This window comes from Lemur catta, chromosome 18 (assembly GCF_020740605.2).
Source record: "Lemur catta isolate mLemCat1 chromosome 18, mLemCat1.pri, whole genome shotgun sequence".
Lineage (NCBI taxonomy): Eukaryota > Metazoa > Chordata > Mammalia > Primates > Lemuridae > Lemur > Lemur catta.
Window position 1 is genome coordinate 25,927,296 of NC_059145.1, and position 17,324 is coordinate 25,944,619.

The 17,324-nt window shown below is 40.6% G+C and overlaps 1 protein-coding gene across 10 annotated transcripts in view; it reads left to right on the top strand.

Annotated features, from left to right (window-relative positions):
• Positions 1–17,324, top strand: part of MAGI1 (membrane associated guanylate kinase, WW and PDZ domain containing 1) — a 602,084-nt gene that overhangs the window by 472,997 nt on the left and 111,763 nt on the right. For all 10 annotated transcript variants that reach the window (XM_045530900.1, XM_045530901.1, XM_045530902.1 and 7 more), the window contains exons 3-4: positions 3,587–3,706; positions 16,788–16,994. In XM_045530900.1, the coding sequence (XP_045386856.1) occupies positions 3,587–3,706; positions 16,788–16,994 (327 nt within the window). The remainder of the gene's footprint in view (positions 1–3,586; positions 3,707–16,787; positions 16,995–17,324) is intronic.

Here is a 17,324-nt window from a genome sequence, read left to right on the forward strand (position 1 = left end):
AAGAAATGGCAGAGATAAGATGACTACGGAGGGAGAAAAAAAAAATCCAACATTTTCTGGTTTAGGAAGACTTGCAAACCCAACAAATTTTTTTGTTTGGCTTTATTTTATCCTCATTTGTTTTTTAATGGATTGAGCTAGTGGAAACTTGGGTATGGAGGCTGTGTATGAGAGTTGCCATACAGAACATATTTAGGACAGATCCTCTCACAGCAAGTTTCAAAGAGATTCTATTCTTGCACGGTGCTGGAATTTCCCAGTATGATGTAGACCATTTGTGTTTTACAAGTAGCTGGCTAAACAGCTTTTTCTCTTGGCTCCAAGACATCGCACCCTCCTCCTTTGCCTCTGCCTTACCGGCTGTGGTGGAGTCTTAGTCTGCTTTGAGGATCTGCCTCCTCTTCCCAGCTTCTCAAAGTTGGAAGGTCTTTAGTGTTCAATCCAAACTTCTTGGCTTCTTTCTCCACACTCTCTCCCTAGATCGTCTCTTTATCTTGCCTTCAAATGCCATTGGTTTACTCATCAATTGATCGCCCCTAGTATTATTAAGTTTATGTTCCACCCTCCACTCTGACCCTCAGACTTAATGGGTCAGCTGTCCTCCAGCTCCCTGCACCTAGGTGTCTAACATGCATCTCAAACTTAACACGTCCAGAAGTAAACCTTTGATTTTCCCCACCCCCAAATTATTCCCCGGTCTTCTCCATCTCTGTGAATGGCACAACCTGTTTGCCCAAGTCAAACAATAAGCATTTCCGTCTTTGTTCTTCTGTCTTCCTTATGTAGTACATCTAGTCCATCAGCAGGTTCTGTTAGTTCTGTCTTGAAAATATGGACCGAGTGTGGTGTGATGAGTTGACATACCTTTAATACATCTACTCTATGGACTGTATTACAGCTATTTAAAATATTCATGTTTTGTAATAAAAACCTGACCCCTTCTTACCACTCACGTCCTACTATTCTCACCCACACGCTGAGGAGCCCTCACCTGGACACTGTCACAGCCACCTAACGGGTCCCCTTGCTTCTCTTTTTGCTCACCTCCTGCCCTACCGTGCCCACAGCCTGTTCTCCATAAAGCCAAAGATCTTTTAAAAATGAAAATCAAATCAAGGCGCCACCTTGCTCAAAACTGTTCTAAGGATGACGTCTCATCATCCTTGGAATAAAATATGAAGTGTTTTCTGTGGCCTACATAACTCTGGCCTCTCGCTCTCATTTCCAGCCTCTTTTTCATCACTCTGCTGCAGTGACACTTGCCTTTTGCCCTTCCTCCAACATGCCAAGTCTGTTCCACATCAAAGCCTTTGGCCTTTCCGTCTGCCCTGGACCCAGTCCTCATCAGCTGTGCGTTAGCCAGGCTTTTCCTGGTCACCTGTCTAAAAAGCTTCCCGACTCCTCTCCTTGCTTCCTTCCTCCCAGACACTTTCTAACCCTGTAACCCTACATTTGCTCTGATACTTTCTAATCCTTTAACCTACTGAGGAATTATTTCTACCTGAAATTATATGCTCTGTTTACTCACATACATATTTATTTTCAGTGTCTCACAGGAAAATATAGATTCCATTAGGGCAGGAGCTTTGTTTTGTTTACCAGTGTTTCCCTTGTACCTAGATTAGCGCCTGGCAAGTGTTAGGGCCTCTGTAAATATTTATTAAATAAGCACAATATATAATGACATATATACACACACGCGTATATATACACACACATATATATGCATATGATATCAGATTATTATAGTGGCATTTGAACTGTAAGAATCTATCCACTCGTTTTATTCTAACAATAACATAAACTGTGAAATCTACTAACAATAATTGAGCTAAGCTCTCTAAAAGGATTATCTCATTTAATACACATAACAAACTTATGGGTCGGGAATTGTTATTATCCCTGTTGTGCAAACAAGGACACTGAGAAGTAACAGAAGCTAAGGAAGCTTGGACTCCTGGTCCAGGAACACAGACTGGAGAGCCAGACCATGAACCCGTTTTTCCCACTCCAGATCGCTGCTCTTCAACAGTACATGATGCTGTCTTTATGTTTCCTGTGCCTGACACCTGGGATGTAAATTTAAAAGTTGTGAACTATCTCCAGGGATTTGTCATCCTCTGCCAGGCGAGGCAGAAATGGGAACAAATTAGGAAACAGTGTAAGAGTAGACTTTTGGACAATACAGTAGGAGGTTTCTTTAACCAGGAAGCCCCAGTATACTGAGTTGAGAAGCAAACATGTGTAATATAACCATGCTGTGGACAATTTGCAGCTATTTAAAAGACTTAGATTTTAGATATTACTATTAAAAAATTGGGTGCATTTCAAAATGTATTCAGCCTGAGTAAAGTACACACAGCAAGTGCTGAGTTTTTTGACCTGTGAGAATTATAGATATCCAACGTAGATGTGTGGACATGGTCACACCCATAGCAAGTGATCAGAGACTTCACAGTGCTGGAACATGAGAGCTGCTAGGCATGTGCAGTTCGTTATTTAATTGCAGTAAAGTTCAACAAAGAGATTCCAGGCATAGGGAAAAAAATCCTTCCTTATTATTTAGGAAAAGGCTGACCTTAAACCATCACCACTGGTAATGATGCCTTGTAAACTAAGCTATGTTGATCATACCCCCTAACTTGAATGTAGGAGCAGAAATCACATTTTGTTCCTTTTTTTGATCTCCCATAATATTTAACATAGGCTCCTAGTACACACTACATACTTAATTCTTAGTTTACTTTCTTTTCTTGGTTTATGTGTAAACCACCTTCTGTTCATGACTTTTATACTTTTGGTTGACATTGGGCTAAAATGATGGGCCCACAGCCTCGCACCTGAGCTGGAGACTTTTGTACTCTGGAGGTTCTATGTTATTTCAAAAGAGGAATTGTTACATTTATTAGCCATTGAGAAGATAACCTGAAATTCGGGGAGTATTTTCTAGCAAATGCACCATCCTTCCTCTGTATTCAGAACTCATGGGTGGCCTCTTTTTACCAAACATATTAATTACATGAGGAGCAGCAGCATTTTAATTCCTGGGAGACGTCCAACCACAGATCTTGGGCAATTGCATTTCTCCAGTGGTGTGTTTATGCAGTGGGTGTCATTTTCTTCAAAGGGCTTATTACGTCGGAACTTGCTGGAGGTATTGAAGAACACAAGAATTTTGAAGCCTGTGATAAAAATATAAAGCCCTTAGGCTCTGAGCTTAAGGTGGATAACTTTTTAGTATTTACTGGAGTCCTAAAAGCTGCTGATTATGACTGTTGTCTGTATAAAATCCAGTTCACCTTTTTTTATTCAGTGCATTTTGAAAAATGGTAAAACTCAGATTACCTGAGCTGTGCTTGGTTTTCTCTTTCTTTCATTTGAGGGTCCCAGGCACTGGAGGGTGGAAGTGAGGATGCTATTCTATTAGAAAGAAATGGCTTTTATTGTGTCCCTGTCTGGACAGATAAATTGTCAGATTCTTAGGTACGCCAGCTTACTGAACAGGTTATTTTAATTACACCTGGATGTGGAACTTCCTGTTTTAGTTGACTGATGGTTTCTTGTACCTTTGTCTTTTCTGGTGCAGGCACAACCCGATCCCCGAGAGAAGGAGAAGTGCCTGGCGTGGATTATAACTTTCTGACTGTGAAGGAGTTCTTGGACCTCGAGCAAAGTGGGACTCTTCTGGAAGTCGGGACCTATGAAGGTGAGCTTACCTGCACAGGGGCATGAGGATGCTTCTTGCCTGGGCACTTTAGATGATCCAGAACCTTCTAGGCAAACATGTTTTGTGGACTAGGGAGGCCTAAACAAAAACAGGAAATTGCAGTTTACCTTAATATGATTAATAGTAACAAAATATATGGAATAAGACTTTGTGGACCTCTTTAAAAATAGTTTTTGGTTTTCTCTAGGAGTTATCTCCTTTGATTTATCAATTTAAAAGTATGTGTGTTGTTTTTTAATATGGACATGTATTGAAAAGGAGGAAGAATCATGGTTAATGACAAAATGTGACCCCACAAGTAGTGTTTTAATCTTTAAGAAATGGTATGTCATTTTTTGGTTGGTTTTTAATGTTTTTTTAGTAGAAAGTAATTTACATGGCTGATAAAGCAAAATATTTTTTAAATATTTAGTAAGTGATCTCCATATGCCTGTCTCCCACCTGCCCAGTCTCCAGTTCACTATTACAATGTCATTAGTTTCTGATTACTCTCCTGCAGTTTGTTTATGTAAATACAAACATGAATGTGCACATGTGTACATACTCATGTGGTATATGTTATTTCTTGCCTGTTTCACACAAAAGGTGGTATACAATACATGCTGTTTGATACCTTGCTCTTTTCATTTAACTGTATGTCTTAATAGGTCTTTGCAATTTAGTAACGAAGCACTTCTTATTTTCTTCTTTTTTAATGGCTGTATAATTCCTTTGTGTAGGCATACCATAATTTACTTAGCTACTGCCCTTTGAATGAATATTTGGGTCATTTTCAGTTTTTGATATGTTAAAACACTGGTGAATAAATAACATGGACATACATCCTTTCACACAGGTGAAAATGTATCCATAGGACGAGATCCCACAAAAGAGATTGCTAGGTAAAAGCCAAATGTAGGGAGAAAAAAGTTACATTTTCTGAAAACAATATTATAGCTTGACTGCTTTTGGGAGTGTTGTTATTTGAGACAGAAGTGGTGTAAGATATTGTTAACTAGTTTACATTATTAACTTGATCAAGTTTTTATGTATATCTCTTTATAAACTCTTGAAATTTGGATTTATTAGACAATCACAGGGACAGTTTAAAGATTAGACTAAAAACAAAGGGTAAATACAAAGTAGATTATTACTTTATTAGAGACATTACAGCTTTGATATGCTAATAACCCCCGGTTACAGGCAGTGGCTAACAGTCAAGTGATGATCATGGATCTTGGGTATGCAGTTTCTGGTGTGATATTTTTTGGAAGGGAGGGCGCTTTTATTATCTTTGTACCTGCTGCTCATTTCCAAATTGTGAATATACATTGGATAGTGTTTAGATGTTAATCAAATTTCCTGCATTTGAGCTCAGGATTTTTTTTTTTTAGTATTCCCAATTATCAATTGGCTTAGTTTCCTGGAAGTATGTATTGGGATATTACTAGGTGGCTGGTGGGCTGGGAGGGGGTCCAAGAATGATTAAGGTGTAGGAGTATGGCGAGATGGGGGCTGAGGGCACGTACAAGGAGTTTCTTCAACATGTTGTCAACAAGTTATCTTCACATGTTGTTCGTGTGAATTGAGCTAAAAAGTCAATGGCGCTGGCCAGGTGCGGTGGCTCACGCCTGTAATCCTAGCACTCTGGGAGGCCGAGGCAGGTGGATCGCTCAAGGTCAGGAGTTCGAGACCAGCCTGAGCAAGAGTGAGACCCTGTCTCTACTAAAAATAGAAAGAAATTATCTGGCCAACTAAAAATATATATAGAAAAAAATTAACTGGGCATGGTGGTGCATGCCTGTAGTCCCAGCTACTCGGGAGGCTGAGGCAGGAGGATCGCTTAAGCCCAGGAGTTTGAGGTTGCTGTGAGCTAGGCTGATGCCACGGCACTCACTCTAGCCCGGGCAACAGAGCGAGACTCTGTCTCAAAAAAAAAAAAAAAAAAAAAAAAAAGTCAGCAGCGGTGAATAGGGCAAGTGTGAATCCTCTTTGGTTTACAGAGAGTGAATTGTCTTTATCTGAAATCAGTTATTAATATTATGCCCATCTGGGAAGCTTGAGTCCCCTGATATGCAAAACATTCATTTGCATTTTGGGAGAGGTTGGGGTGGGAGTGGTTGTATAATACAAAGCAAAAGAGTATTGGGTTGGAAAGGAAAAGCTTGTGATTAACTTGGAAAATGGAAAATAAACTCACCTTACTCGATGTTTATGTGAGAAATGAGTCTGTTCTTTTTCTCATTTAATTTTATCATTGTGACAGAGGTAGTTATTATCATCACCAAATTTGTAGATGGGAGTGCTGAGGCCAAGAGGCATTAAACAACTTTTTCAAGGTTGTACAGCCAGTTCTAGAATACTAGAGCAGGAACTAAATCCAGCTCAGTTTATCTCTTGGATATTTCCTGAAAACCCCAAGAAGAAAATCTTGGATGTAACTACAAAATTATGGAAAATAACTCATTAGTGTAACCAAACTTCCTGGTTTGTAGCTATAGGGAAACGTTTTTTGGAAAATGTCTGTCTTATATAAAACAATGGTTTTGTGAATGTTACTTGGTCATTTTGGAGTTCAACTTTTCTTATGCTTGAGATGAATCCTTTCTACTTTTAATCCATTTGACTGTACAGTGTTCTTCAGCCTTTGACCTTTTAGCAGGGAAATTTCCCCTACCATAGGAGATGGCTCATAATTTCTTGGAACCAACTGGAGCGTATTATGTTGACTCTTATAAGCTGAGTGCAAAATGGACTTTTTATTAAATGCCAGATATCGTCATAGGAATAGGGCTGGAGAGGTCTTTAGAAAGATTCCTCTGTCTTTGGCCCCCGCTCTCCGCTAGTCCCTTGATGGTGGCTGCTGTCTGTTGGTGGGCACTGACCAGCATGCAGGCTCTGCTGTCACACTGCCTGAGTCTGATTCTCGGCCCCTCTGCTATTGAGCTGTGCGCCCTCCGGCAAGTCGCTTAATGCTCCGTATCTCCATTTTCCCTTCGGTAAAATGAGGATAGTAATAGTGCTTCCTCAGAGGTAGGACTAAATGAGACAATAATTGGAAAGGGCTTAGCAGAGTATCTGACACATGTAAGCTCTCAATCAGCCTTAGCTCTTGTATTTACACACACACAACTAGTCTGAAATTGCCACCCTACTGGATTCCTTCCCCCGCTATGAGTCAGGAAATCAGCAGATTTGTCAGTAAACTGCATTTACTTCCAAGGTACTCTTTTTTCCCATCTTTTTTCCCTCCTCAAATTTCTTTCTTTTGGCCTCTACTGGTTCCAATAAGGAAAAGCGTACCACCACGACACAAAGCACTCTTTAAAGCAAGACCCTTTAAAATTTTTAAGTAAAAATAATAAGTGTACATGATGGAATAATTCTTATAGTAAAGAACTTGAAAATATCTAAGTCCAAATCGCTTCCGCTTTTCCCTATAGGTAAACATTGTTAAAGAATCTAGTGTGAATGTTCATAAGACTTTGTGTATAAACAGCATATACATAAGTATTCTTATATATTTCCCTCTATTCTTGCCCTTGGCACTTAACATACCTTGGAGATCTTTCCACATTACCTGATATAGTTCCACTTTATTCTGTTAAAATGCTGCACAGTACTCTGCTGTATGAATATACATAATTTATTTAACCCAGCCCCTTGTGGATGGACATTTAGGATGGTCCCCTGCCTCATCTCCCCCCTCCCCTTTTTTGGTGGTGGTGTTATAAACAGTGCTCCAGTGAGCGTCCTTGTGCAACTATCTTGATGCACTATTATAACTATAGGCTAAATTTCTAGTGGTGGAGTTTTAAAGCAAGCCCTTTTATTCATATATACTTCATTTCAGCAAGTATGTATTGAGCATTTATTTTAGGTCAAACATTGTCCCAAGGCAAGAGACACAATGTACAGGGCAGAATGTCAAGGCAGTACTGCCTTTGAAGGTGTTTGTGCTTTTTAGTTACTTATTTTTGCTAACATTTGTGCAGCACATACTACCTGCTAGGTGTTCTTCAAAGTGCATTGTAGGTACCAACTCGTTAAGTCTTCTTAACAACCCTGTGAGGTGGTACTATTTGCGTCCATTTTACAGAAGAGGAGTATGAGGCCCAGAGATGCTGACGATCTGTTCCGAGTTTGCGTGGTGAGCCAGAGATAGAGCTGGAATCCAAATTCAGGCCCTTTGGCTCCAGAGTCTACCGCCCCTCAGTCTTGTGAGGCAAATTAATTATAAACAATTTTAAGGAAAGTGATGAGTGTTCTGAGAGGAGAAGCCTAGAACGAGGGTGCTCCATCTAATCTAGTGTTGAGGAGAGGACTCCCCCGCCCCGAGGAAGAGAAGCTTATGGAAGGATTATGTCAGGTCGAGTGAGAGGCTTGGAATAATCAGCAGGGGCCATGAGGCCTGAATCCAGAGAAAGTGAGTATGATGAACGGAGAGATGGTTCACAGCATGGCTTCCAGAAAGGGAAGAGAAGCAACCATACCCTGCTCCTTTAGAACCCCTACTATCCAGGCAAGGACTTTCTTCAGTGCTGGGAATGTCCAGTATTCTGAGCTGCCCACTATGGTAGCTACTAGCCACCTACAGCTCTTGTGACTGAGAAACTGAATTTTAAATTAATTATCATTTACTGTGAACTCATTTAAGTGTAGGTAGCCACACGTGGCTGGTGGCTGCCGTGTTTTGCAGTGGAGTTTTAGAATAAAAGCTTCTGAAAGAAAGGGTGAGCACCTGCTCAGCAAGATCTCTCTTCTCACGAGCCGACTTCACAAAGCTAAGCCTATCTTAAGAGTTAAGCTCCTTTAAAAAAAAAAATCATCATTTTGAATCCTCCCAAAGAGGATATTAGAGGAGTGGTGATCTTCTTTTGTGGATACATTCTGTGCCACACGAGATGGCAGAGAAGTAGAGTGAACCAATAAAACCTCAAGGCACAATAACCTTCAGAATTTTCTTTCAGGCCCAATATTTGTTTGAGGCTTACACTGGCAGGATTGTAGGATTTTAGAGCTGGAAATGCAGTAAATTTCTTCTCTTCAGATGGCAGAACTGAGATCCAGAGAGAGATTGTTCTAAGACACTACAGGGAATTGGGAACAAAGCTTGGCCAAGTGCCCACGCCCAGGACCTGTCGCAGGCAGGACTGGGACGCTATTTATTTCCCTGCTGCCTGAAAACTGATACTTCTTTTGTAGCCTCCATTCTTAGTTTGTGCCTTCACTCATTTATTCATTAAAGGCAAAATGCAGAACAAAAGCAGATGTGGTCATTGTCTTTATGGATCTTCCTGTCTAGCGGACAGGATGCATTATTCAGATAATCAGACTCATATTAATAAGTATACAACTGTAAATGTGTGAAAGTGTTTAAAGGAGACCATAACATGGGGAGACTGAATGTCTCTGGAACTGGGAAAAGCAGTCCCTGCAGAAGTAGTAACTGACGTGAGATCTGACGGGTAAGTTGGAGTGAGGTTGCTAGATTTAGCAAATGAAAACACAGAAAGCCCTGTGTTGCATTTTATCTGGCAACCCCAGTTGGATTTAACTTTGGACTGCACTGGTGGTGGTTGGTAGGGAAGAGTCAACTTAATCTGGAGATATTTATGTGATTAAAAAGCTGGATTTGGTAATGTATTGGTTATTGTAAGAGAGAGATAGGACAGACAGGTTAGGATAATCCTAGGATGACTGCTTGTTTCTGTCTTCTACAACTGGATAGGTAGTGGTACAATTTGCTAAAATAAGAAACATTGTAATGGGGCCAGCTTTGGGTGGAGGCAGGAGTTTCATCATGAAACTTTCCACTCTCCACCAGCTATAATACTGACGGTTGCATGTATCCCCAACAGAGTAGGGGGGTACAGAAGGAACCTGACTGTCAGCCCTCACAAGGCATAGAAGTTATTAGTAGAGTTCATCATTGATCTCTACTTTGCAATTTGAACCAATTCCTCATCCTGTCACTGAACAGAGTCGGCATCAAAGCAAGGCAAAGAAGACAAGAATGGATTTGTCTTTCCTCCTTGGACCAACTTCCTAACTGTGGCACTGAGCTAATTTATTTGATATGATGCTTAAAATAAATCAGCTGAACCATCTCCCCTTAGCCTTGCTTTCCTTTTTTTTTTTTTTTTTCTGTTGGCATTTTTGCTCTGTAAGACAGGTTGCTGCTTCAGCCAGCCCTTGGGACTTCTCTAGAAGAGAGTTTACAAGGGATGAACTATTCAGTGGGGGTGGCTCCGAACATGCCTGTTTTACAAATGCCTCTGGGTAGAAGAGGCTAATTATACAGTTTGAGCATTGCAAAGGTTTCCTTCAGCGTAGAAGTGCAGTGCCAGGGTGACATTTCAAATTGGAGTTATGGGTTGCATATTTCTGCATGTTAATTAGGAAGGGGATGTCAGCATTCAATAATGTTATTGTTTTGCTTCCTAGAAGGTCTGCAAAAAAGCAGCTGCCAACGGTATACTTTTTGGGGACACAGAGATAAAACAGGGGTGAAGAGAATTCTTGTTTGGTCATTGAAGAAAATGAGACTGTCTGGAGTCCTGCTCTTTGGCAGGCCCTGGAAGCAGTCTGCTGTGATAAGCTCTGTTGGCAAACTCTTCCACGGAATGTTCTCTGTTGATAATGAAAGTGATCGAATCTGTGCTGCAATTGGCTGTTCCTCTGCATATGAAGATGGGGGTGCTGGGGCTGGGGAAGTTTTGCCTACTTTCCTGTTCAGGGATCCCCAAAGACTCTTAAGTACATAGATGTTGGAAATAGGCAATCTGCGTTTAAAAGCCAATCATCGTTTATGAATTGTGTGAATCTCAGTTTCTTCATCTGAAAAGGGGAATATTGATGCTTCTTTGTAAGATTAGAGTAAGTGAATGCATGGGGAGTGGCATTTAATAGGCGAACAACAAAGGTAAGTTTTCAAATATTGTTCTTTGAATATGTGTTTTGATAGTACACTCTTCTACATGTTAAGGCTATTTATTATCTGTCCGCGATATCAGGCATGATTGAATACTGCTAGGGTTTATTATATGCTAGCATCGTGCCAAGCACAGTGCTGAGAACTTTACATACATTATCTAATTTGATCTTGACAAAAACCCGATTAGGTAGGTACTGTTTTTATCTTGGCTTCATACTGTGGGAACTAAGGCTAAAAGGAGAGACATCCCTGCCTTGCCCAGGTCATTAAACTGTTAACTTACATTGTCCTCTTTGGTCTTAGAGTGGAAGCCAAATGGCACAGGCAAGGACAGACTTCTAATTATAGGACAATGGCTTATAGTCCTTCTGTGCATGTTCATCGTATTATGTATTCGTAGGGTGGGGCAGGCGGGAAGAGTAAAGAGAAGGTGCTCGCAGTTTTGTGAATGATGCCATCATGTGTTGAGCAAGTGAGTGGCAGAGTGCAGTGATGCAGATCCGTGGTAATTCAGATGTAAACTGATGGACTGGAAAGAAGCTGCCATGAGTCATGTTATTAAAAACCGGCTCCACAATACAGGTATTTAGGAGGATCCCAGGCCGCAACTCACGTGCACTATTGCCACTTGTTCATTCACTCATTCTGCAACGAATCATTGAGTGGTGGTACGTGCCTGGCACCGTGTTAGGTCTGGGGACCCAGTGGTGCACAAAACCAGATGTGGCCCCTGCCCTCATGAAGCAGGTCTGGGGTGAAGACAGATAGTGATTAATTACGCAGTCTGACAAATACTGCAAAGAAGGAGAGGTGCATGGTGCCTTGAGTACACAGAAGAACTGTTAAGGACGGGTCTGATGTGGCCTGTGGGGTCCCTGCCTCTGAGGCCAGGTAGGCAGTGCCAGGGCGAGGAGCCAGAGGGAAGAGTGTGTGCAAGAGCTGTGAGATGAGGAGGGTGCACAGTTTGCGTGTGGGGGCTGAAAGAAGACCAGTGAGGTCCGAGCAGAAAGAACAAGGCAAAGGAACTGAAATAGGCGCCCAGAGAGTAAACAAGGATCCGACTACTGAGGGCCTTGAGGCCAAGGCAGAATCAGATATGCTGGATGTCTGTGTATTCAGGTGCTGTATGCATGTCTGTACTTTACACATAAAGAGAGTAAGGTTTTTATGCCCATTCCCCCCCATACAGACACAAAAAGCCATTTTTGCCCCCTTGAGGGTGATGCAGCCCCCGCTGATAGGTGTGCTCTACATTCCCAGCAGTGCCACTGCCATCCTGTTCTCCTGCTTGTCCTGTAGGAAGAATACAGACAAGTGCCCCCTTCCCCCATTTGCCCTGGACCAGCCATGTGGCCCTGAGACAGGTGTTTCTGCTGTTCTGGGCCTCCATGTTCCTCCTCTGCAAAAGAAGAAGGATTTTCTCTGTCCTCTGTACATTTGCTGTGCAGAGGGTGATCCGTGGACCAACTGCATCAGCATCCCTGGAGAACTTGTTAGAAATTCAGAATCTTAGGCCCACCCTGACCTACTGAATCAGAATCTTCATGTAATGTAATTTAATTGTTTGCACTTGGAAGTTTTAGAAAACCGATGTATACCATATAGAATGTTTGGGAATATCATGTTTCAGTTCCATTTTTATATTTTTTCCCCCAGGGCCTAGCATAGTACCTGGCATTAAACATGTTTCCTGTAAGGGAATGAATGACTGAATACGAAAACGTTGAGAGGCCATGCAGATTTGATTCATTCTGGCTTAAAATCCAGGGTTACGGTCCTCCTTAAATATTTTATAAAGCTCTAAAAATTGATTTGCAGTCCCTATTAATTTTTAAGTGTGTGTCAGAAAATATTTTCTTTGGCTTTGTCGTGGCCAAAGATTGTGCCTGTTAATTAAGGCCAGCAGTAGCTTCCTCTGAAGTCCTCCTTTGCCCTCCACTTCCCTCCCTGGCCGCCATCCCTGTTGAGCTTTGTTGTAGAACCAGTTCTGAAAATAGCAGCAGAGAGGAACATGTTCCCACTTGGGAGGGAGCCCGGCCATCCCAGGAAGCTTGTGTCGGTAGCGCAGAGCCTGTGGGATGGTCAGGCTCGTGGCTCCTAGACGCTGTGCTGCCTGCCAGGTGGTAACCCCAATTAATTGTTTAACCATTTATAATTCTTTAAATGATTTTTACTTAGTGCCATTAAATAATCCATATATTCTTCATATGGAGTCTCTTGTGCATGGTGCATACTGTCTGTAAGGTTTTTGTTTCTGCCATGGCTAGACTTTGCTTGATTATGAACAGAGTGGAAACTATTGCAAAGGTAGAGAGTTTTCTGGAAGGTTGGGGTCAGGAGCTCGAATGTCCAAGGGGCCAGGCACATTGGGTAAGCGGGTGAATAGGCTGGGGAAAGGCAGTGGGGACCGGTGGTGACTGTGGCAAACTGGAGAGGGCATGACCTGTCCTGCCTGTTGCTGGGCAGTAAGGACAGTTCACAGCAGAATATCCCATTGGCCAAAAGCCCAGGGCCACATGCAGATTCACCAAAAATCAACTCACTCAAAGACTGATTTGTGAATTATTGAGGATTGTTTGAAGTTCGAGATTTTCTCACATCCCTACTCATGCCCTGCATTTGTGACCCTACGTCCAGCCTTAGGGCACTCACTGCTCTAGATTGGGTCCAGGGTGTTTGTCTGGCAGGGCCTGGGGCAAAACCAAAAGTAGGAGCAAAAACTTCTCTGCAAAATTCTTTGACTCAGTGAGTATATTCGTATGAGCTGACTGTAGACACATTCTTGCTTATTATCAACATTGCCCATAAGAGATGGAGTCCCTAGAATCAGACCTTGGAAGTTTGGCAAGTGGCACCGAGAATCCAGATTTTAATTGGAAACGTTCCATTTTTAAATGCTGGTCACTAAATCAAATGATTTTAAAGCAATGTATAATAAAAAACAAAACAAAAAAACCCCAAAATCCTCCCCAAAATTATCTATGAGGTAAAGTTTGAACCTCTGCAGTTAGAAAAACCACTAGATAGAGGCTTTTCTATAAAGGCTGTGGGTTACAGTATGGGAAATAAGAAATACTGGAGAGATTTGAAAAACACCACCAACTCATATGTGTAACACCTTGTAGTTTACAGAGTACCTTCAGAAAACCTGCTTTACTTAATCATCCCAATAATCCTGTGAGATCACTATAGCTGGTACCATTCCCATTTCATGAAGCTTAGAAGACTTGGTTATTTGGCTATTGGCAGGTTTGTTTGCCTTTACGAGGGTAAATGAATGTGCTCAGTTACCATGTGCCCGGCACTTCAGATACATTATCTCATTAATCCTCACAGCAGTTCAGTATGGGCTTCATTTTAAAGATTGGAACCATATGACGTGTCAACATGAAGTTGCATTTGTCCAGCCTCACTCTAGTGGCAGACTTCAGTGTGGGCTAAAGGCTTTAAATAGACCATCTCGTTTTATCCTCATAGCAGATACTCTAGCCATAAACTAGGTTCTCTTAGAATCCCAATTAGAAAACTTAGAAAACAGTCAAATGACCTACCCAGGGTCGCACAGCTAGTTAATGATGAGATTTGAACTCTGGGCTGTCTCTCCTAAGCCTTTATGGTGTGCTGAGGCTCTTCAGAGCTGCTAATGCCCGTTCGTTAGATTAAACCAAATGAAATTGTTCATGTTTGAAAGTAGTTGTATCTTCTTCAACAGCAATTTCATGTGGTTCAACCTATTAATAAGCACTTTAATCTGCCTCCAATCTATCTTGAACTAATTTCCCAAAACAAGAAACTACTGTGCACAAGTAGATTATTTTGGGGGCTATAGGTAGTTGCATTGACAAACTGCTAATAATTTATTAACTTAAGAAAGACTTTGAACTTGAAAACTGAAGGTGTGCACCTAATGGAAAATCCACACATATTTGTCAAATTTAGGTGGAACCTTTATTTTATTTATTTCTGTTACAACTGTGGATGTTGAAGTTTCAATTGATTTTTAAATGATAATTTTATGAATGTGACTTCAGTTTAATGGCTCTGAAACTGAGTGGCATGGTTATAAAATTATAATTATAAAATTATGAGTAAAGGGTCCCATTCTTTAGTCACATCTTTCAGTAGAAGGTTCTTATTTATAGGACATTAGCCTTAGTTTAACGTCTACCTCTCAGATATACATGATGTTTGGCTATAATAGTGAATGAAAATTAAATTCAGTACGGCTTTCTCTCTCTCTCTCTCTCTCTCTCTCTCTCTCTCTCTCTCTCTTGCTCACTGTAGAGATTATTTTTTAAATAGTTAATTATCTTACTTTCCTAAACTTAACTAAATAATTAGTCGTCAGTTAATTAGAAAGTTACCAAGCTGGTTCTGCTAAATTCCTATGCCTTTAAGTATGAAACCTGAAAGATTTTTGAAGAAATTGGTAGATCATCTTCTGTGAAAGAACTTTAACCACTGAGTACAGTACAAGCCATCAGAATGTGCTTATCAGATTTTTACCTGGGATTCTTCAAGTTTCAACATGGTACCCTTGAATCTACTATGTGTGTTTTCAAATCTATATGTTCAGCATTCCCCTGCTGATACAGACTATTATTACACGTCTCTCAAGGAAAGTGTGTATATTCATAAATTTGATGATTCAAACAGTCATTTTAAAGAAATAATATTAAACCCTCTGCTCTTAAAAAAGAAATCTGAATTATAAGGCTAAAGCTTAATGAAAGCATCTGTATGCCTCATGAAGACCAATATACTAGTCTCCTTTTGCACGTTTTTTTGGTGCCTATATAATAATATGTGTATGTTATGTAACTATGTACTGTGGTTAAACAATGAGTTTGCATCCTTAGCAAGAAACAGTGTATACGGGATGGGATGTATTATAATTTATAAATTCTGCTTTACTAAGCATAGAATTAAAGATATTGGTTAGGATGTATTGACAGACTCAACATCATTTCCTATCTTCCTGACTTCGCTCTAAAAGATATGAAATGGCAAATGGATCAATAGCATTCTAACATTGACGTCTTTTATGGTGTAGTCACTGAATATTATTGATATAAACTTTGATCACTCATGAACTACCTTCATGATGTTCATATCAGAACACATCTATTATTTATATAATGCTTTCTTTAATACAACTTTTTAAAAATAACTTTTTAACTTAAGTTTTCAAAAGGAAACTCTTATCACTGTCATTGCTGTTATTTATTCAGTTGATTATTAACATAATTTCTTACTACATAAAGCCGCCTTTTAAAACTTAAAGTTAAACATAAGTCCATTTTTTAAAGTATTGCTTTTTTTCTTAAGTTTTAAAGGCAAACTTTGTGTTGCTACCATAGCTTACTAGTGAGATTTCTCTGTTGCAAATTAAAAATATACACATCTACTAAAATTTGAAAGTAAAATGCAAAAAATCCATTTACGTACCACTCAGAATCACATTGCACATTGTAGTGGGACCTAAACCAAACTTTGGGAAAAAATGGCTGAAAGTGAACATGGGCCACTACTGGACTAGTGACCCGTAAGGGGGGCCGCCATTGGCACAGGGTTTTCTGTTAAAACTTGGCAAGGGTTCGTTCCCACCCCACACGACCCCAAGAGTCAAGCCTGCCATTCAGTTGAAGAGGTGCCACGTGGTGTTCACTGTCCTCCTTTTTAAATATTGTCCTGCTTCCTTTTTGAAGAGTCCCCTTATTAAGAGAAGGTGACCTCAACTTTTTAGGCCTGTAAGGATGCTGGCAGTAATGAATTTTTTATTTTCTGTGAGGCTCACTCTAAATGAGATTCAGCATTATGCTGGTGCATATATGTAAAAACATGACCAATTGACATTCAAATGTAATGAGGAGGAAGGTTTACTATTCAGTACAGCCTCCTTTGTTTTTAGCCCTGGTAGGTTCTTAGCACTAAAACAATATAGGTCTCCTCTTCCCTTCTGAAATCACAGTATCTAGCTGGATAGATTCCCCATTCCAGAAATGAAATACAGTTTGTTTTGGTTTTCCAATTTAATTTTTTTTTAATGTGCCTAGAGATTTGGATGTGAAGTCTTGAAAAACAAAACAAAACAAAACAAAGTATTCCTTTTGAAACATGCAAATGTGTCTCTTCATCACCTAGGAAACTATTATGGGACACCCAAACCTCCTAGCCAGCCAGTCAGTGGGAAAGTGATCACGACGGATGCCTTGCAAAGTCTTCAGTCTGGCTCCAAGCAGTCGACCCCGAAGCGAACCAAGTCCTACAATGATATGCAAAATGCTGGCATAGTCCATGCGGAGAATGAGGAGGAGGATGACGTTCCTGAAATGAACAGTAGCTTTACAGGTAAAGGCCAGACCATATCCCCCTCAGTGGATGTGGGGAAAGGGGAGGGCAGGGAGGCTTTTGCAAAGAGTTTTGAGAAGGATGCTGTTCTCAAGAGGAAGTCAGTAGTCAAAATTCAAACTTGGACCACACAGTGCTTAGGGAAGAGGTGGTCCTTTCCCTGGTCTTCTTTTCATACTCCCTACCGGGAATAGTTTACGCCCAAATATCTTAAAGGAGCTGGGGGTAAATGTGTAAAGAAGGGAGTCAGGAATAACCAGCATGATTTATTTCTCTTCAGAATGACATATATAAAAATATTTTTATTTTATTCATTGATTTTTTTTTGGC